The sequence below is a fragment of the Numida meleagris genome, chromosome 1 (genome assembly GCF_002078875.1).
Source record: "Numida meleagris isolate 19003 breed g44 Domestic line chromosome 1, NumMel1.0, whole genome shotgun sequence".
Classification (NCBI taxonomy): domain Eukaryota; kingdom Metazoa; phylum Chordata; class Aves; order Galliformes; family Numididae; genus Numida; species Numida meleagris.
The window spans coordinates 55,089,574-55,111,904 of NC_034409.1; the positions used below are offsets into that span (position 1 = coordinate 55,089,574).

The 22,331-nt window shown below is 36.7% G+C and overlaps 1 protein-coding gene across 4 annotated transcripts in view; it reads left to right on the forward strand.

Annotated features, from left to right (window-relative positions):
• SLC41A2 (solute carrier family 41 member 2) overlaps positions 1-21,142 on the forward strand; it is a 51,209-nt gene extending 30,067 nt beyond the window's left edge. For 3 of the 4 annotated variants that reach the window (XM_021386988.1, XM_021386981.1, XM_021386974.1), the window contains 3 exons: positions 9,248-9,379; positions 10,307-10,455; positions 18,909-20,935. In XM_021386988.1, coding sequence (XP_021242663.1) covers positions 9,248-9,379; positions 10,307-10,455; positions 18,909-19,094 — 467 coding nt within the window. In that variant the 3' untranslated portion in view covers positions 19,095-20,935. Of the gene's footprint in view, positions 1-9,247; positions 9,380-10,306; positions 10,456-18,908 lie in introns of all 4 variants that reach the window. The other variant, XM_021386998.1, reaches the window with a different exon arrangement.

Sequence of the window (22,331 nt, forward strand, 5' to 3'; positions counted from 1 at the left end):
AATTGAGTTTATCCTCAGGCCCTACAGACTTAATATGTACAAGTTTGTGATCAGGCATCATCATTTTTTACAAAGACAGGATACAAAAGGAACCGTGTATTTCAATCTTCCATAAAGCATGTTCCTTCCCATTATGGTCCTATATTTCCTTTTTTTTTTGCTTTAAATATGAAGCATTTCAGTGTTGTCACTTTCGTTCCTTGCTGACTGTAAATTCATTTGTACTTTTCAGTTTTTATGCTTCCTTGCCTGTGTCTGTCCTTTATATTCATTTAAAATTAGAAGTATTTGCTTCTACTTTTTTATGTTTCCATTTTGATTTCCAGATATCTAAAGAGCAGAGCAACTGTGCTGATCTTCAGCTTTTACTGATTCACATCTGAAAGTTTTCTCATAATAGTCCGCTTTGGTAACTCCCTAGATTAACTTCCAAAGAGAAGAGGATCCTGTTTTCTTGCTAGTCAGGTGCATTGAAAGCTCTTACCAGTGCTCCTGCTTTCTCAGATGATATCCATTGATTACAAATGCAAACAACTGTCTAGCAATTCTTTGGCACTGTTTTCCATCAGGCTTCTATCTGTGCTCCAGTACAGTACCAGAATAGTTCTGGATTTCCTCTATTTGTTCTAGTCTTGATGCCTACACTGCAAACAGGTCTCAAGGATTCAGGCCTTTCTCAAGGCCTCATGCTCCAACCAGATGTTGCAGTGATGATGGTCTTTCACCTTGCAGAAGTTATGGACTGCTTTTGTAAGTGGAACTGCGGGTCCTGTTCAAGGTCGGCTTCTTTCGCAGAAATTGGCTGTGAAACTTGAGTTGCCTGAGTGTTTATATTTTACCTTTTTAAAATTTTTAGCTAATGATTAGACTTAAGTAAATCATTTTAACTGCCGGGAATGACAGCTTACTATAAACATACCTCTAGAGAAAACGTTAAACGTGCCATTTTATTTCTTATTTTCTTTCGTAAGTTTATAAACGGAATTAAGGCAATAGTACATACATTCTTTTGAACTGTCGAGAGAAAATGAACTAGCCAAATGCTAAATATTGCTATGGATTATTAGCTGGGAGGTCAAAAGGTTCTTGAAGAATTAGGCAGGTGGAAAGAGGGAAAGCTGGGGCTATTGCAGTAAGCTAGTAGCTGTGGCAGTCCCACAGTGGTTCTCTGCTGATTCCTGTGATGATTGCACTACCCTCGTTCTAAATGCTGAATTCTTATAGACGTCTTGTGTTTCAAGGCTGCTCAGCCTTTGACATCTGCCCCCCTGGACTACTGCACAGTGCCTGAGAATGCTGTTTTCCAAGCCATAAGATGTGCCTTATCCCTTGCTCATTTGGGTTTTTCATGCTTGTTATGCATAAAGCTGTCTTTTCCAGCTCTCGCGGTTTAAATGTCTTCAGTAACTAGTAATGTCTGGACCATCAGCTAGTTGTTTATTGTCTTGTGTCCACATATTTGGGGTTCTTTGCTATTATCCCAATGTTAAACTCCAGACCGTAACAAAAACCTAACACCAAGCTCTGTTTTGGAGCTCATAACAAACTGACAACAAGCCTAGTAATAGGCTGAGACTAGAGCCTTGCACTGTTAGCATAACGTAAAGTTAGTGCAAGGCCTGTGACCTGTGATCAGCAATAGCAATGCTGCTTTTGCAGTGCCACTAGGCCACAACAGAAGGAATTCTGGTTTTCCCTCACCCAGAAATGAGCAGAGGAAAGTGTATCGTGTGTGTATGTGCTAATCCCCTCAATCCTCAGAAATCGAAAGACAGAAGCATTTCTAATGGAAAGTATCAAGTATTGTCTGTGTAGAGAACGCAGAAAGTGCCTGTTTTATGGTACACCTCCTGAAAAAGAAAATTGTAGGTAAGGGATTTTTTTTGGTTGCTCTTACACTAGACTCTCCTGGGTTTCATAATTCTGCTGGCCCCTTTTGCTGTTGCTCGTCAGTATAGTGTAGTAAACTGGAATTTAGGGAATCTTTCCATTAAAAAATAACATCTGTTGGCCCTCATTTACTAACCTAAAAGGTGTGCTAGGCCACTTAATAGATGGCTTTTAAAAGCTGAAAGCTTTCTCTATGAGTCCTTTCCTGTCCTTGGAATTCCTGTTGTAAGCATAAGCAGTGAAATTTCCCGAAGGGTTTCCCCCTCAAAGTGCTTTTGAGGTGCATTTTTCATTCTCCTTCTTTAGAGATTGTTGCTCCTATCCAACAGGGAAACCTAAAGGAAGAATTTTAACCTATTGGGATTATGCCAGCCAAAATTCGAGGACAGTGTAAATTTTTTGGTGATCTCAAACTGTCACTGATATTTTCAGTGCTGGTTGTTGGATGTCTTGAAATCCTGGACAGTATGCACTGCAGACTTCCTGTGTGTGCCATTAAATGACTTTTAACCTGGTCCTGTCAAAGTGGTTTGCATATTCTTAGATGTGGGACAAGTCACTTTCATCACATATGTTATGGTTTGGAACCATGTATCTTTTGGTCTAAGAAATATTGGTCTGGAATTTGAACAACCTCAAAGGCTCCTACTCCTATTAACAATATCTACAAATATTTGCCAAGAATATTAAAATAGTTCTTAAGCAGACAGACATTTTATAGTGAACTTTAGTGCTGGTGGGCAGAATTATTTTACAACCAGTTTTCTATTTTTCCCTTGTTAAACACGTTTCTTGAGATGAATAATTATTTTTAATTCTACGGTTGGTTGGGTTAAATTGCAATTCTTCTTTCTAAAAATAAATAAATCATTTTGTGGTTTTAGCCATCGTGGTACTTGCAGTCTAGTTGAGGTTTAGATGTGTGTTTGACGTACTGAAGTTATGAAGAAAATAACTACGTTCAGTATGGCTGTGCTTCAGCCTAGATACTGAAAGTTGATCTTCATGTTTTCCAATGGATGAGAAGGTTAAAATTTGCAAATCTTCTCACAGCATCACAGTGTGTCAAATTTGGCTCAGGAACTGCAATTTGCAAGTAACTGAATTCTTTTTGTGCAGAAAAAGATAGTACTTTAAACAATTACGTGCTTCAGAATAATCAGAAGAAATGAACTAAGGTGCAGTTAATAGATAAAGCCTCTTCCCTTTTCATATTCCTTTTATGCTTGGACAAATCATTGTGAGAGTTACTGCATAGTAGCCAGAATTTCAGTAGATCTCACCCCATTTTTATACATTTTATAGAAGGAGGTTCTGCAAATTAATTTCGAACATGCCTGAAAATCAGAAACATTTTATAGGCTTCAAATAGAAAAACTTGCATTTACAAATGGTTTGAAACAAGACTCTTTAAGGGTAACGCAAACCGGTTATATTTCCTGCTCTTTGGCTGTACATTTTGTAACAGTATTTGATACGGGGAGGAACTAAATGTAGATCAAGGAATATGAAAAACATGCATGAGAAAATTTTACCCAGAACTTACTGAGTGTCAGTTAGCTTGGAGATGAAAGTTAAACTTACGTAATGTATTCCCCAAACCATACCTTTTTATAAGTTGTACAATTAGGAGGAAAAATTGAATGACTTTCAGGCTTTTCAGAGATCTTTTCCTCTAAGTTATGAGAATATGGAAAGAAAACATACAGAAATCGCTCCCCCTCAAAAAATAAAATGTATTTTTTTTTAGTAACTTTATGTATTTTGGTCATTTATAAGATGGTTGTACTCTCAGCTTTCAAACAACAAAGAAATACTTTGATTAGAAGCCAATCATTGTCTTATTTGAGTTTCTGAAAATTCCTCCTGCAAATTACAAAGACATTGGTGTACCTTTATGGTATTAGAGCAATTTGGCTGAGTAGCACATTAGTTCATCTTGAATAGGAAAGCATGTAAGAGTCTTAGAACACGTCATGTACTGAATGAGAACTTAATAGTTCAGTCTTTATTTTGGTGTGAAAAAGGAAAAGGATTTTGATTCTGAATATTTAATTCTGATTCATTACTGGGTGACAGTCCTACTACTTTTTTAGTTGCTAGTCTGTACAAGCAAATCTTCTTAATCTGTGCTGTTAGAGATGTGGGTTCTTTCTTTTAAGTATTTTTAAATTTGCATATAGTACTTAACTATTAAGTATTATACATTTTTTTACAAGATTTCAGTAATCATTAGTTTCCACATCACAATTAGATCCAGGATATTTTCATTTTTTTGACACTCAAGGAACACTTCTAAAATTATGCATAGGAAAGAAATTATTTATGAGCCGAATCAAACACATACCATTCAGTTTTAAAATGTAATGGCTTGCATGGATAAGGTTGTCTTATAGGCTTCTCTTAAAAATGGACCTGTAAGAAAATTTCTGACTTTTCCCCAATTTTTAAGTATTAAAATAAATGCTGCATAAAATGGAAAGGAAGACAGGGAAGATTTGGATGGGAAAAAAAAAAAAGCTTCTTGAAAAAGTACCTAGTTAAGTTAGGCTTGTATATAGCGTGATTTAGAATGAGTTACTGATCGAGAGGTCAGGGTAAAAAGTCATCCCACATTTTTTGATAGATAATCCAGTTATTCAAAAGCGTAGAGTTTCTGGTCACTGTCGTGACAGTCTTTTTCTTCTTTTCCATTTAATTCTTGTAATACAAATAGCATCAAAAAGCAAGTTGTTGTTGAACTCAGAAGACATAATTGGCACAACTGACTGTTTTGAACTGTAGATTGTGCACAGGAGTGCACAAAAGTGAGCATCTCCTTGCTTTCCTCTTGATATTTTTACAAGAAAAGTCAAATTGGGATTTGTGTTGGCCTAATTCTTCCCTTATACAGATATTAATTTATTTTTGTCCTTTTGCATAAGATGTATTGTAGAAGCTTGGGAACAGCACTCACCAGTGCTAAGGGGAAACATCGCTTCCTTCCACCTGATGATGATGCTGTTCCTAAAGCAGGCCAGAATACCTTTGTCTGCCTTTGCCATGAAGGTGCATTGCTGAGTCACAGTCAGCTTTTTGTCCTCCAGTACACCCAGGTCCTTCTCTGCACAGCTGCTTTCCAGACAGTTGACTCCCAGCCTGTTCTGGTGTATGGGCTCGATCATCCCCAGGTGTAGGACTTTGAATATCCCCTTGTTGGACTTCCTGGGAGCCCAATTCTCCAGCCTGTCCAAGTCACTCTGAATGGCAGCACTATCCCCTGGTGTATCAGCCAGTCTTCCCAATTTTCCCAATGTTACTCAAAGTATGAAGTATAAAGTATGTGAAAAAAAACCACCATAAAAACCAACAGCCTGGCATATTACCTGGAGCATTAGATGGTCTGAGATTGAGTAGCATCAGCAACACTTGTCCTGCTTCCTTTAACTTATCATTTTTTAACCTATAGAACATCAGTGTGGGTAATGAGACACAGATTGACTTTGAAATATTCTTTAAGGTGTATTGATTTTAATGTGGGTTTCAGAATAACATAGATACTCGTATTACTAGAAAAAAAGCCCCCTTTCCACATAATGATTAGTAGAATCGTGTCCAGAGGCATATTCACAAATACATGATGTGATTTTGGTTCCACTTTAACTACGGTTTTGTGTGCTTGTTACACAAAAAAAGAACCATGAAAAAAAAAACAGAAGTATTTATTCTTGCTTAGCCCTTGACTGACTCAATAAAATGATGAGGTCTTCAATTTTCTTTTAATGTTGTAAGTCAGCACGACATCCTTCGCTCTTTGGCAATGTCTCTTCTTATGGGCAAAGTAGCGCCTCGTATTCAAGCTAAACACACCAGCTATCCTGAATGCAGATGCAGGATTTTACTTTTGAAAGCAATTATTTTCCTCCGTGATACAGTTCTCATGAGAATGAAAATAAGCTAACAAAGTTAGTCTTTGTTATGAATTATGTGCTGTGATGATTACAATACTGTTTTGCAGAAAACAAATTTTCTCAATTAAATATTCATGGAAACAGTCTATATGTATGTCTGAAGAGATTTTCATAACATGAGCAGCTACTGTGTACATTACAGTTTTATGCATTCAGAAGATGCTCAGAAGCTATCAATTTTGTGTATTGACATTTTGTCAACCTACGCAGTTTTATCTGTTTTTTGCTTCTTTTAGGGATCTGATTAATCTGATATTGCTGAGATAATTTCACATGCACAGTAACTGCTGTAAGAGGAAAAAAAACAGTATCTCTGTACATGGTGAAATGATTCATTGAATGCAAGCACAGCTTTATTCAAGTCATTCTTTGGCCAGCAGAATAATGAAACCTCATTCTGTGTTGATTTACATCCTGTGTTTTTAGAGCACCTTTCTACTCAGTGTTCTGTGGCCTTGTGTCCCTGCAATACCTATTCCTCACAACACTCTCTCTGGTCTCTCTCTGCTTTTGACATCATCATTCATCTTCTGTGCCACTTAACAACCAGCTGAACAAGAGGCATCACACCTCGCTCCACGCTGTGTGCTGACTGGGCAGCTGGCATGCCTATGCTGAGAAATGTGCAGCTCGTATTACTGCCTTTGACTCACTGAGGACATGGATTTGAATCTTTATTTACCTAGCCACGGTTTCATTTTTGTTATAGCCTCTGTACTTGGAGACAGTTATTATCTATAGGAAGTCACTAGTCAGATGTGGTTGAAATTGGCCCAAAGGTTCACAAATAGTTAGGAGGAAGAATGGTTGGACAGAATTAAAGGACAGTGTGACTGCTGCTGTCCATCACCACATACTGTTAGTAGGTTGAGATTGAGCAGGACATATGGATTCTAGAAGCTTTTTATACTGCATCTGTGTAAAGCACATAAGATTATTTGAGAGCTATATCAGTGGTATATCCTGTGAGGTACTCTGAGTTTAAAAATATCCCTATAACACTGACATTAGATTGTTGAGACTCAGGCCATAAGTAATCTGAAATAATTCTGCTTAATAAATGAATATTGTGTTTCCTGTTAGTTAAAATCGATTGTATATGTTCATCTTTCCTATACTTAAAATAGAGAATATTACGTGTCTTGAAATCACACTCCATACTGGTTGTTTCAGCGAGTGTGTCAGTTTCCTCTACAGAGCAGTATCACCTCCCTTTCACCAGCATCCCATGGTTGACCAGTTTGTTTAGAATTACCATTACTGCATTTAATTTTTTTCTTGTTATCTACGTAGTCAATGGGGTTTGGGACTTGCTTCCACTAAATTATTGCTATAAAAGTATTTTGGATGAATTGCTGTCCATCACATGTTTGACAACCAATCTCATACTTTCTTTCATGTGCTATTCTGCATCTCTGTTGCTTAGCCAGATTTATTACCATTTCAAATGGTTAAATTTCCATTTTCCTTAATTGTCTTCTCTCACTTTCTCCTGTTGTTAATGAGGGAAAGATGTCCAGATAATCTATCATATTTCTGTTTGTCTGAATTTGTTACAGCAGATAATTATCAGTCACAAGAGGAAATTGCCTACATCCTAGGAAATACTTGAAATCTGTTTTTTGTGCCAACATTGTGTATGGTTTCATTGCTACAAGCCTTAAAACATACCTTGAAAGGTAGCTCTATTTTCTTTTATCTTTTATTTCTTCTTGTAATGCTTTAAAAGATGGGGATAGTGAGAGAAGAGGTAACTAATTGAACATATCGGTTGCTGCAGTTGCTAGCCTACCTGCAATTACCCAGGTGGTTTTTATCCCCTCTTTTTAAAGCAGAAACTGTTTCATATTTTCTCATCATATGGCATCATCCTGAGCTTTATAGCTTTATTAAAATGCAGATTTACGTGACAGTTTTTTTTGTAGTTTAGTCACAGAAATTATCTGATCCCCATCCAAATGTAGTGCATTGATCCTTCATTTAACTTCTGTCTCCCCTTCCTTACCTTATTCTCATTAGTCAGAAGTATCAAAGTAATGGTTCTTATTCAAAAGATAGACTTTGGACTCAACTTAGATTGTTTTTTTTATCTTGTTCAAATCCCCTTTATAGTTTATATAAATCCCTTACTTTACCTCTGTTTCTGTAGTTTGCTGAAAAAAATCTACTGTTACTTTAATTTTCTTTGCAAAGACTAAATCAACATTTTCCTAGTTCATGTTTTGTCCTTGTACCTCCTGGCTGGGAAGAGGCAGGTAGGCTTGATAAATTGTCCTTTCTGCAAACTCGATGACTTTTTTCTAATTCCTTATTTCCAGATTTTTATTTGAAGCCTTTTGTTTAAAGTTTTCCTCCTTCATTAGATTCTGCCAAAAATTGTCTTTAAGATGCAGTGAGGCAGAAAATTTTCTTCGAGTTCTTAGTATTAGGTCTTTGTCTTTAAACATTTTATAGTCCCCAAAGAGCTTTGGCAAATAGGTTCCTCTGGTGATGACAGACAAACGTTCTGTGACTACACCCCCAAGCATCAGATATACAAATTAGTTCAACTACAATAACCAAGGGCTTTCTCCTGCTTAACCAGAGACAAGATATGCATGACTTCTACCTAATCATATCTTCTCAGATCTATAAAATATATGAGGAAAAAAAGGCATGTGTTTGATTTTGTCTGCGAGCAGACAACTTTCAAGTATAATAGTGACTGAAGAGTTTTATACTAGTGCCACTCCAGTCTGTAACATAGATATATTGAGTTGGTTTAGTTTTCAATTCATTGAAATAAAATTTGTTTTGCAACAGTCTTTTTTCCTAATGGCAAGCATATCAACAGCTGTCACAGAGAAGATATCTGGCAAAGGGGAATGGATAAATTATCTCTTAAATTCCTTTTCATCCCTGTGTGCGTGTGAAGTCTGCATTTGTATTTGTGGTAACGAGCACATCAGCTCTGCATTATTTATACTTGCCAGCAGAATCAACCTAGGAACGTCATCCAGCAGTGGCATGGCTGTGTAGTACTTCTGTTGTTCCAAGGGGGATTGCCAAATAACAAGGAGCCTTACCAGGGAGCTTCACCTACGTGAAAGTAGCAGGTTGGGTGCCTTGGAGGAATTTTTTGCATTTACCACAAATTCAAACTCATCATATTTCCAAATTTCCAGTTTGAATATTCCAAATAACCAAAGTTTCGGTGATACAATAAATGTAACCCAAGTTTGACTACATTAGAAATTGGTGGTAGCCTGTGCATAGCGCATACATTCTGAAGATATTTCTCTTCTTGACTTTTGAGTTTAGGGGACTACAGTAAACAGAGAGGGAGTTGGTGAATTTTTAGAAGTATTGATTACTAGAGGAAAAAAAAGATGTTGAAAATGTACCAGTTGATCTACTTTGTATTTCAGGTATTGGTGGTAATCTAGTAGCTATTCAAGCTAGCAGAATTTCTACCTACCTCCACTTGCATAGCATTCCCGGAGAGCTGCCAGAAGAAGCCAAAGGTTGCTATTATCCATGCAGAACCTATTACGGTACAGGTATGTATTAGTCACTTTATTGTTAAAACTAGCATCTTATGTTTCCTCTTCTCCTCCCTGTATGATTGTAGCCCCAGCAAGAGACTCAGCTTAAAGGCAGTTCAAATGCAGCAAAGGTCTGGCAGTTTCCTTTGCCTGCAGCTATTTACATGTGAGAATCACAAGCAACAGCCTGCAAGAGGTGATGTGTAGGGAATATCAGGGAGAAAAGTGTAACTCTGTCTGGAGTCAAAGACGGGGACCGATCAGGTAGGGCACTGATGATACTTTCTTAGAAGAATTTTTATCTTTGCTTGTTTCCCTCCTAGCCTTTGTCATTTAATTCCAGAGTTCAAATCAGTCTTCAGATCAAACTTTATGTGTAACATTGTTACTAACCTAGTCCCTTGTTTTCCATTCCCATTTTCTTTCTACTTTCTTTCTTCACAGCTTATTTCTTTCCCATACTTCCCCCTTTCCTAATAATGTAGTAGCTGTAGGGAAATTTGACATTTAATTGTATATATTACACTTTCATATTTACAAAATGCATGAGGGCAGATGTGAAGATAATGTGGAATCTTTAAGAGGTACTTTTGAGAATGGCTTGAATACAATGTCCAAAACATCCTCATTCCTAAGAAGGCTCTACATCACTGGAGTGCATTACTTAAGTACAGAACACAAATAGATGTATGAAATGCACTGATTGAAAGTACGGTATGCACCTTTGTCTGGAAGAGCTTTGCTTAACTTCGCTGGCAGAAACTAGGGATGACTTTTTTTTGCCTGTGTAGAAAACCTTGAGGATTGTTTCACTGGAAAGTAACGCATGCTATTCCACAATGGCCAATGCTGTGGAATGCCAAAGATTCTTTCTGTATTGAAATCAGTAAGATATGATATAGAGATTGACAAGCTTAACTTAATTTTGGATTTTTATTGTAGGAGTAAATAACAAATCAGCCCAAGTTCTGCTTCTTCTGGTGATTCCTGGTCATCTAATTTTCTTGTACACAATCCATTTAATGAAAAGTGGCCACACTTCCTTAACTCCAATCTTCATAGCAGTGTATTTGTTTGCAGCTCTGCTACAGGTAAGAAAAATACAATTTGAAAATGCTCACATACATAAAATTAAGTTCTTGAAGAAAATGATGTATTATTGAATTCTGAAATCTTGTAAGTGAAAGAGGAGATGTGTTATTACGGGCTTTCAGCGCAGTTACAAAGCAACTAATTATCTCCACATGCATATAGCTTGCAGAGTTGTACTTGTATTGTACGTGCTTTTCAGAAGATACTTGACTACATTACTTCCCAGTCATGCATTTTGCACTCTCTTTCACATGCTTCTTGGCACCACTGCATCTAAAACCCCCATCATTTTAATCAACTAGAGGGAAAATGGAGAGATGGAAGAGTAGTATTTATGAATAATGAATACATCAAGAAAACTCTCAAAGAAATTTCCCACCCTGTTTTCTTAAAATGGTTCAGGGTCCTGTTTTAGTTAATGCAGTTAAGAAGATAGTAGATGGGAGTGTTATCACTTGGTGAATTTTTAATTAAAGTTGAAGTCAGCATAACAGGGATCAGTGATCAAAGTACAAGAAGTTATAATTGCATTAGTTGTCAAACATTGTTACATTATTTTGTGGGCTATTGCCTGGTGGTCTGTCCACACCTCAGCAGTGTGAGTTTCTGAAAGATGCCTTTTGAAATATTAACATCTTAACGTGTGTCATGGTTTTGTGATTTTCGGTTATTGGTATTCCACATCATAACATCATGTAGTGGATATACCTGGTTCTCAGAAGAGAAGGACTACTACAGTCCCCGCGGTACTTTGCTCCTCTGTTACCATTTTCCAGCCGGAGGGAAAAGATAAAAGCTCACAGTATAAAAACTTGCAGATCACGAGACCTCGTCCCTTTTTCCGCTGTCTCTCGTCTTGGCAGCACCTCGCTCTCCAGCCGTCTTATCGTCGGTAGTAGAGTAAGGCCTACCTTGATTTTGGGACATTCTCTCTCTCCGTATTGGATTTATCAGCTTAAATTGTAATTATATTGTATTATAGTGTGTTGTTTTGCATTCTGATATCTTATTTAGTAAATTAGTTTGTTTCTCCTCAGATTGTTGCCGTTGTTCTTTGCTCTCAGGGCCATCTCCCTACCCTTTTCCCCTTTCCCCTTTTCCCGGGACGTGGGCCCGTGGGTCCCCCGTCCCCTTTGTCACGGAATCGGGCCTAACGCCCGTAAACCGTTGACAACGTGAAACAATTTCTCCTAGAAATTAGTAGTATAAAATGAAATGTTTTTACTAAATCCACAGCCATTTCTTAGCTAAAACTTGGCTGAATTAACTGGAATGTTTCACTGCACTTTAAAAAGAGTATCAAGATGTTCACATTACACAATCAAAATATGGTGGCAATATCCATATGTTCAATATAAATATAGTGCTTCTCAAATGTGACCAACTTGGTTTTAAAATACTAACAGCATTATCACCAATAAGGTCATGAAAAAAAAACCATGATTTTAATCTTCCAATTGTCTGTGTTTATTGCACAGCTATTTCAATGACAATAGGCCTTGAAGACTGCTACTATTTTAATTCTATATGAGAATTCCATACTCTTTTCATAGACCGTTACATCAAAAGTTCCACGTTTTGCATTTAAGTCATAGTAAAAATTATAGAACTATTACTTTTCATTTTCCTCTTCTGTGCCATTCCTAGTTTCCAGCCTTACCACTTGTATTACACTGTTTTCCCAAGGAAGTAATACCATTCATTCTCAGTGACTAAAGTCCCTATAAGCTTAATGAAAACAGCTGGGCAAAAGAGTCCCTGTTAGTGCCGTTACTGTAGGTAAGACTGAAGTGTAATTTCAGCCAGTAACAGATTTCAAAGACTTCAAATGAGAGTCAAGCTCAAGACAAATCCTTATGAAATCCATATGGTCCTCCTGTTCACAAATCTACAGTTGTAGATATGTTCAGGGCTACAAGCATTTTCTTTTGAAGCAAAAATAAACGGTAAGATGAGAAATGGGGAAGTTCTAAATTGAGGCATTAGAGCAGGACTTTTGGATCACGTGGCTGTTCAGGCCCAGTGCTGGAACAAATAAACATGTAAAGTTAATTTTCCTAACTTTAAGGTCTGATCAGAGTATTCACTTTTACAGTCATGTATTTCCTTTGAAGTCTATAAGGCCACATCTAATTTTCTTGTTTTTTTCATGTAGGAAAGCAGACATACAGCTTTCCCCTCCCATCTTGCTTTAATAGATTATTTTCCCATTTACCTTCTGTCTTTAGCTACAGCAGGCAATTTGAGATTTGAAACCAAGTAATAGTATTGCACACTGTAAATTCTTACTGGTCTTGATAGATTTACAATTTGGAACCCCATGTTTTTTGACACCTGAAAATATTTAACTAGAATCTTTTCCTATTTTCCATTATTCCAACATTTTTCTAGTAGTAGTTATTGTGGTTTTGCATACCTATGATTATAGCAGATTTTAAGTTTTCAGAGAGTATTCTTACTTTAACCCTTAAATTTGAAAATATTTTATTTACCTCTCAGTCTGATGAGCTTCCCTACTGTGGTTGTACAATTGCACATTTCTCAGTTCTCAAGGAGAAGAAATATTTGTACTCAGTCCTGACATATTTTAGAGAGGGCTAAAATAGATTTTTAATTAACTTCAGGGTCCGTGTTTTATTTCTGATGTTTAAAATGGAGACAATGAGGAATTTACTTGCGCTGCTCTATAAAGTTTCAAAACACCAATACCTAGCACCTTCTTTACTTGCTTCCTACCTGTACTCAGATATTCTGTCTCCTGAACATCATGTAATTGAAATATTTATAGTAAATAAGTTATTATTATGACATGCAATGGTATGATTTAGTTATTATTGACCCCAAATACACTTTGTAGTAAAACAAAGTACAGGTTCACTGGATATGGCGGTTGTTTCTCAAAAAACTTTAAAGTGAGGTATTTTAAATAACATGAGTAGCCAGTATCACAGTCTGCAATTTCTCTATCTGATCCTCCTCAAACAAAACAGTTCAGGGTTTCTAGATGTAAGAAAACCCAGAAACTGTTTTAGTTTATTTAGTTTTCCCAACTTTAACAGCACAGTTGTTTCTTCTCTTGTAATAAATGAATATTCTTGATATGTTCTTGAGATATAAATTTATAATTTGGTTCTATTGAAATCCAAGGCAAAAATCGCTTCCATTTCAGTGAGACTAGAGCTTCATAAGCATGGGGAAAACTGCACACATTCATATTAATCTGCATTTGAAATTTTTATGCTCAAGTCTGGTATGTGTTTATGAGTGGCAGCACCTTAGAAAAGAACAAAATAAAAATATTTTGAGGAAGATCGCCTACGTACAAGATATCTGTAGGTATGCAGGGTACTTCATATAGTGTAGCATATAGTAGTTGGGAAGCCATCCTGTGTTAATGAAACCAGTATATTGATTTTAAATGAGGGTTAAATTTAGTGAGTGGTATCTGTTTAAGAGGAATGCTGTTTTCTTGAGAATTTTACAAAAATACACCAGTATGCTGCATGAAGTTACAATTTGGCTTGGACCAACAAAAAAAATATGTTAATTATTAAGCTGTCATCCTCCTCTATCTTAAAGGGCACAAGTATTTTTTAATTGTATGAAGCTCTGCACTAAGCCGAGTTTCACCTTCTGTCTTGTCAACCTGCAGCAGAATGAGAGCAGCTCTGGAACTGCCATTAGTCCTGGCACACTGCTCTGAGCGCTCAAAGGCAGCCTCTGTTCTTAATCTTCTCCCTGAGCCAGTAAAACGCCCTCTGAGGAATTTTCACACCTCCTAACCAAATCTGAGCACACAGTTACATTAAATACTCGGGGAATAAACAAACAATAAGAGGCTCCCAGAGCTATTACCAAGCAAATTAGTAATTCTAAAATGCGGTTGTTCTTATGCAATAAAGATCAGGTGTCTACTCCTGGGAAGAGACCTCTGCAGCGCCTCAGTGGTGTTTGGGTAATAGAAAAATCAAGAATTCAGCAATGCTCATAGTGACTTTCCGTTCACATTAAAAATGTTTTGGACTTCTCCGTTGTCCGAGGGTTCTAATTACAGTGCAAGCCTCTACAATGTGAAAGAATAAATCAAATAAATCATGGGGTATTGTAATGCTGTAATGGGATGGAAAGTATAGTAATAATAGCAGGGTAGCACAATCCCAGACTGCAGCCAGTGAGGACAAGCCTAACATAGCAGCTGTGGACACAGAAACAAAGGAAAAAAAATCTGCTTACCTTTAGAAGGCCTCCAGGAGATAGAGTTCTCCAGCAAGATACCCTCACCTCCACTTCCAACCCTTAAATGGGGTCTGGGAAGGGGTGGATCCTGGCTCCATCCTTTCCAGTCACTCAGGTGCATTGCTTGCATTGCTACGGGGTATACTGTACATTATACAGAAATAAGGAAAGTTGTGTTTATAGAGAAAACATTGTTGCATTTTAAAAATAGCTTTTTCTGTTATGAAAGGTCACTTTCAAAGTGTAGAGGATATAACTGCTAAGGGAGACTTCGTGATTGAAGGCAGTATGGAAACTAAGGCCCAAACCTGGACAATTCTGCCCTTTCAATGCTTTTTCATTGCAGCATGAGAAACAGACTTGTTAGATTCATTAGGATCTGAATGTGGACATCACTAGCTCTGTCACTTCCAGGGGTGTTGCTGCCTGTGGTAGAAGACTCCTACAAAGTCATCAGCAGGAATATAACATTTTTGCCTCTGTGAGGTCGTGTAGTAGGACGACACACTGAGTTGTGCTACAGCTACCGTAGGCTGAGCGTACCTGAAGGGTTAATGGTCTGGGTTGCATTCCTAATTCAGACTGGTGAACAGCCTGAAGTTAGGACTGCCTTGATCACAGGATGTCTGACAAAGCTACTGAGAAAGCAGGAAGACTGTCTGTGGAATTTGGATTTAAACTGTGAAATAATAATTTAAAAAAAATGAAAGTTCACAAACAATTGCACTGATAGCAATTATATTCATTAAGAAACACCTTTAGCTAAAATAGTATCATCTTTATTTACTTAAATGAGGTGTTAGTCGTACATAAATGTATGTTATGCTAATTGCTTAGATACCATAGAGTTGTGCGCTTCAGATAGAAAGCAACTAATTCTTCACATTGCCGGTATACATGCAGTATAAAGGTTTTGTATTGGGAATTGAATGACTGTTGCCAGAATCTTCAGTTTGCAGATTGACTTCTGTCCTTGCTCTCAACAGATTCGCTACAGAGTTAGAGGGAAACAATGCAAAACTGAACTTATGTCTCACTGCAATTGGAAACTGATTTAAGTTAAACTGGTGAGACTTTTGTGTATAGATGTGCCAAAACTCCTTGCTATATCTGTTCGTGTACTTGGATTGAGTCCAGAAGGACAGAAGGCTAGTGAAGTGTGTTCGTTATTGATGAGTGTTGTTGGAGAAGCAAGATGTTGTCTAACGAGCAGGCTGGATCTTCTGCAAGGTATCTATATTCGCTACCAAAGAAATTAAATCAGTGGTTCCAAACCACAGGATAACTAAAATACCAATAGCAAGAGGGAACAGTGGGGGTTTTTACAGCCAGCCACTGAAGGAAGTGATTGCATGTTTGGAGAAGATAGACACTGAGTTGTTTCCCTGGACATGTTACCTATGTAGACCCTGCTCAGCCTACAGAATTTTGGCTGTAGACAATGGAGATTCAGCAAGTAAGTTCAGTGTAAATCTATTGAGTGCTTTACAGTTCCTTCTTAGTTTTGAATTAAGATATCCAAAGCTATTTAAAATCTGAGAAATGTGTGATTTCATCATTAACATAATGAAGGGTCAAAGCCGCTAAAAACCTCAACCATAACTCAGATGAGAATGATGTCAGTCAGGACACATTTAGAGATCCTTAACTGGAGGTTTTCAGTAATAATTATACAGAATCTGCTCTAAAAGTAATGCCTTCTGTTTTATGATGTTGGCCCACGATATCAGAGGTGGATGTTGGTGGTACCTTTCCAAGCATTTCTTCTCACTTTCCTACAGCATTTTATGGTGGGTTTTTTTATTACTTTTCTGTAATGAGGACATCTTTGTTTTTTCCCTGAAGAACAGTTGGCTTTCAACTTGAGCTATGAAGGCTTATTCACAGAATGAGAGAAGAATAGAAGTAAACTGTAGTTATACTACTATGCCATATGCGTGAATTTGTTGAAGTGTGTATAGGTCACCAACAAATCCCAGCAAATGAGAAGTGCTGTGGCACTAAACTGCCTTAAAATGTCTCTTACATAAGTTTCCACCTGTGCCTAAGAAACCTTTCTTTTTTATTAGACTTTGCTCTCCTTTACACTTCTCCTTTTATTTTACCTGTTAGATCTTTGCACATCACTTTTCTTATTAAATGCAAGAATTATCTTACTTTCAAAAAAAGCCAGCAAACTCATAGTAGAGCTTATTTTTGTCAAAAATTTGACAAAAAATTTGTCAATTGATGACTTTGATTTCTGCCTCTTAACGTTTAGAAGCAAAATCTCATTAAAGATTTAAGTTACACTAATTGACTTCTATCTTTCAACAACAGCTACTGTGGCCATATATTTCTTACCGACTACTTACCATTTCCGAAAACAGATCTGTATAATTCCTAAATGTTAGTGAGCCTGTAGGTGTGCAAATGCTCGATAATAGCATTTCCTCAAAATAAAGGCTGATAGACTGCAGTCTCATAACTTATCCTGTAAGCACTGTGTCCCAACTGCTGTCATCTACTGTTATAGTCATCAGTTAACACAGTATCTGTCATTACTTTTAAAAGACAAAAAATATACACCGTCATTTAAGTTGGACTGTGCACGTCATGTCTAAGTGATTGTGAAATATGAATTATTAGCAGCGAGTACTCTTATCTTCTAATAGAACATGCAGAGCTATTGTAGCTGTGGGGCACTACAGAATATTGTGTGCATCCTGTAGGTGATGTTACTATACAGTATCTTTCATAAACAGACCTCTTTTTGTCCACGATAGAAGAAGGAGCCGACTGAAAGAATCTGATAATCTTCCAAAGAAAACATCTGTTTTAAATATATTTGTTTGGATTCCAGTCAGCGCACCTAGGACTTGCATAATTAGCTTAGACTACAGAGTTCCTTTTTCAGAAGATATGTTTATATAAATAAGCCATGCATTTTTCGCTAAGCAAATACTCTTCCTCCTCCCTCCCCCACTTTTTTTTTTTGTAATTAGAAATTTGGGTTTGTGTTTTAAAATATCCTTCTGCGCAGCAAAAATTGAATATTTGAACTTTTCAAAAAGTTCTTTTTTTTTTTTTGACATTTGTTTTACAGTAGTTTGTATTATGGGGAAGTGTCTGGCAAATAGCATTTCAGTGTTTCATTAAATGAATGCATACATATATAAATGTTTTCAATTCAAAGAACTGATCATTTATGGAATAAAATGTGAATTTTCTACTTTTTACTATTTTTGTTACTGTCCTTCTGTATGTACATTGTAAGACTTTTTGATCATGAATATGGTAATAACTCGTTAAGTTTACCCTTCCTAAAGATCTGATTAGCTAAAATGCATAAAACACATTTATCTCAGTTTAAGCAGCTCTTTAGAAGACACAAGAAATGGAAGCTCAGTTAGTGGTCTTTTCTCCATTCATCTTGTGCCATGTCACACCACATGATTCCGCTGAACCAGAATCTCTTACCATACAGCTGCGTAACATGAAAAGAATTCTTTTCTAAAAATGGATTAATAATTATGCATACCTTTGATATTAAAATCAAACCTCTAGAATGTTCAGACACTCACAGTTGGGAATGAGTCTTTGGGACAAATTCACCCTGGAGCGACAGTTTCATAATATATATTGCAGGTGTGCCTCATACAGAAGGGGTGAAAATGATATTTCCTTCACAAAAGTGGTGTCTGGGTCATTCTTGGTGTTTCATATAATCCAGATGAAGTTGTTCTTAATCTGACCCCATATTCTTTATACCATATCTCATTTCATCTCTGATCTAGATTTGTGGAAACAAGAGCTATGCCTGTGTCAAGCGCTCTCATCTGAGTAACACCAGTCAGTTGTATGTGATCTTGAAACCCCATTTATGTCCTCACTGCACACAGAGTGATGTCATGTGTAGGAAGTGCAATTGCACATTTTGTTGGTGTTCTTTCTTATGACTGTCAGAAATTTGCAAGCACAGACTGGATGAAGAATGCTGTCAGTGACTCATTGTGTTCTTCCTTCCTGTGCACATGATTTTCTAGGAGAAGTTGGATAAATATCTGTGTCCCTACTGTTAGGTAGTTTTAATCTAAAGTTAATTCACATTGATTGTTTATATTTTTCAAAATCATTCATGTACAATATCACTCAATATTAAAATGATATTGTCAGCTCTTTTACAGTGTAATTCCAGTGGGAATAATACAGATTTTGGTTGTTTGTTGTTCCATAGGTGTTTACTCTGTTATGGATTGCTGACTGGATGGTGCACCACTTCTGGAAAAAAGGAAAGGATCCTGACAGTTTTTCTATCCCTTATCTTACTGCACTGGGAGATCTGCTTGGAACTGCCTTATTAGCCGTAGGTTTTCATTTTCTGTGGCTCATAGGTGACAGAGATGGTGATGTCGGAGACTAATTATTTCAGTGGATGCAATGACTTTTCCTGGAATATTGAGACGAGCAATCATTCGACTTGATGGTCCTCAAAATGGTTACTTAGACCAAATGGTCTAAGTAAATCAATTTGACACAGATATGAAACAGCCTTAATCATTTTGGTTTGGTTTGGTTTGGTTTGGTTTTGTAAAAAAGGATGGATGTAGGAGGGGATTTGAGACCCTTAGACTGAAAACAAGGTGGATGGCTGCTAGCTGAAAACATCTGAGTAGACACAGTGAAGGACACATCAATCCTTTATCAAGCTCTACATTTTTAAAATATCTGGTCTTTTAAAAGAACTGTTTCTTACCTGTTAATGCAAAACAGAACAATCTCTTAATTTCTCATTCAGTGGTGACTAAGAAGAGGGTAAAAAACAATCAGTGGCTTACCTTGTTTTTCTTCCCTAATACAAAAGTGGGTGTGTGTTCTCATCTTTCCACAGAAGTGGTTAGAAGACCTCAGATGAGTTCTCTTTCATAGACCTGATTAGTTGATATGTTCTTATCTTGCCATTTCAGTGCTGTAACTCTGACCACTGCAAACTTGATATCAATAATAACCGTTAGAGTGATTTGTCCCCTGATTGTTTAAATGTTTTGTCACAAGCCTCATGTATACTAATATGACCATCATCATTTATAAAATCAGACACTTGAAAAGTGTCTGGACGACTGAGCCCTTTTTCTTTCTGCTTAAAAAAGCAACCTAATTATTTTACTGATGTAATGTATTAGAACAAGAGTGTGGTGAAGACCTATAATGTAAGACTGATCTGATCAATAATAATGGATGAATTATTAAAACTCCTTTTGCTGGAAAGAGTCTTTTCATTTAGCAACTGAAAAAACATGTTTAACTGACTGATATTAACAGTGTTGTGATGGCCAGTATCCTAACTTGAAGGAAGTATTTAGAGGTGCTGATTCAAACACAAATGCTTATCCCTGACTAAAATTTGGGGTGTAAAAGATTACATTGCTATTTTGGGCACTTAGGAAGTTACATAAACTTCTGAAATTCCAGAGCTGTCTACATCATCCACTTCCAAGCAGAAACCTCCATTCTTGCTAACAGGATTTCTGCTTTCAAACTCTAGAAGTAATATTGTTCATAAGAAATGATTTATCTTATTTCCATACCTCAGTATTTCAAACAATGCATTGATCATGAAGACTCTGGTTGCTCCTTTGAAAACAATATACTAACTGCTCTGGTTTATAATCTGCTGGAAATTCCTCATGGCATGTGTTTTTTAAATACTATAGCATACATCCTAAAGGCAGAATTACATAACTCAGATTTTAAATGTCATGATCAAAAGTTTTAAATTTTGAGACTTAAATTAGACAGCTAAATCCACATATCAGCATAAGTTGTAAATCTGTAAACATTTGTCCTGCAATTTATGGATATAAACTGTCCCTTTTAATTTGATGGACCTACTCAGATGAATTAAGTTAATTAAGTGCATAAGCGGTAATGGGGCTTCTGTAGATGTTGGTCACCTTAAACTCTGTGGAAATCGAAATTGTAATTCTGAAAATTAAACCAGCTATTCAGTGCCTAGACATGGATTTAGATGCCTGACTTAACATCCTCATTTAAAATTTTTTATTTGAGCTTTTTCCTAGAGCTAAATGACATAGTTGTTTGAATGAATCGTATGTATCATGTCTTTTGTTACGTGAAAGATGAAATCTTTCTAACTTCAAGTTCTCTGACTTCTCTTAGTTTGTATTAATGTTATTTAAAATAGTTGTATGTAGCATTGCAGGAAATGCTCCTATTAAATTGTTTAAAATGGACTAGATGTAATTCATTCTTTTTCTTATCTATTTGTTTTCATTCATGGCTATTTGCTTTTGGTACAGACTTAGGTGCAAGATTTTTTTATTCTGATAGAACTGCCATCTGAATCAACTAAATTACTATTTCAAACGCTTTTCTCATTGGAGTTACTGGATTTGAAAGCCCTTTTTAAATGAATTGCAAGATTCTTAAAAATTAAAATTTCTTGAGATACTTGTGATCTGTGCTTATATGATGCATGAGCGCATCGTGCTGTTTGGCCATGGCAGGATCCTTACTGTGTTCAATATTTTCACGGTAAATAAGCAACAACTGGTGTTACAGCCTGCTGGTAAACGGCTGAGTGATCGGACTGCAGAATTGGGGAAGAAATGTCACATGGGACAAATTCAGTGAAATTTGAAAAGCAGAAATATACATCTTGAAGGGCAAGGAATAAATAATCTATGATGTGGAAAGGTTTTGATTCCTACGTGGAAGGGGCATTTAAAAAACATGCAGGTTTGCTAGCTCTTCTGCACAATATTATGAAGGAGAAAAACCCTTATGAGCAAGTTTTGGAGGGTGTATTACCCCATTGCATGATGATAACGTGGGAGAAGGCACAAAAGAGTTATTGTATCCAAGAGAATCTGTCATCTGCTCAAAAACTGTACTCCCTTAGACCGATTTTAACTCTGGTCAAGTCAACTTTGCTACAGTAGACCACTAACTTGATTTTTGTGCCTGTCCTCGTATAAGTCAGTTTCTTTTCTGCATGTGTATAAGAACTGTTAGTAAAATTCTATTAAAGACAGGATAGCGAGTCCCTTTTTGTACTATTCATGGCACTCAACTGAAAGGTATATCCTGAGATGTTACTCTCTCGTTATCAAAACAGCCATATTTTATAATCTTGCAGATAAAATGATCACTCTTTATACTAAAATGAATTAAATATTTTCCTCCCTTCTTCGTGAAGAATATTCTTTCGTACCTCCCTTAGTATTTTCTTGTCTAATTAGGGCTACGATTGATTCACATCTATTTGATTTTTATGTCAGCATGTAGCATTTTCTTTATTTCGTTCTTACTCATATTTCCTTATTCACCTGCAATTAAACTGCAATTCCTCTTAAAGCTCCTCCTGCAACTTCTTGTACCATTTCCATTCTTCTGATGAGCAAGGCCAGCCAGAAACTCCATTGGCTTTGCCTTTATGAGCTACTATCTCTTACCTGATGCTGAGTAATAGCTGGAGTGCTCCTATGGAGTGGCCATTCCCACTGTCTGCTCTTTTTTTCTCTGCTTCAGAAATATCCGTATGGTAAATAGAAGTAAAGGCAAGTTATCTGAAATGGGCTTTGTTTGGCATTTTGAGGAATTTTGTGACCATCTCAATTGTTCTGTGAGTGTGCTTGAA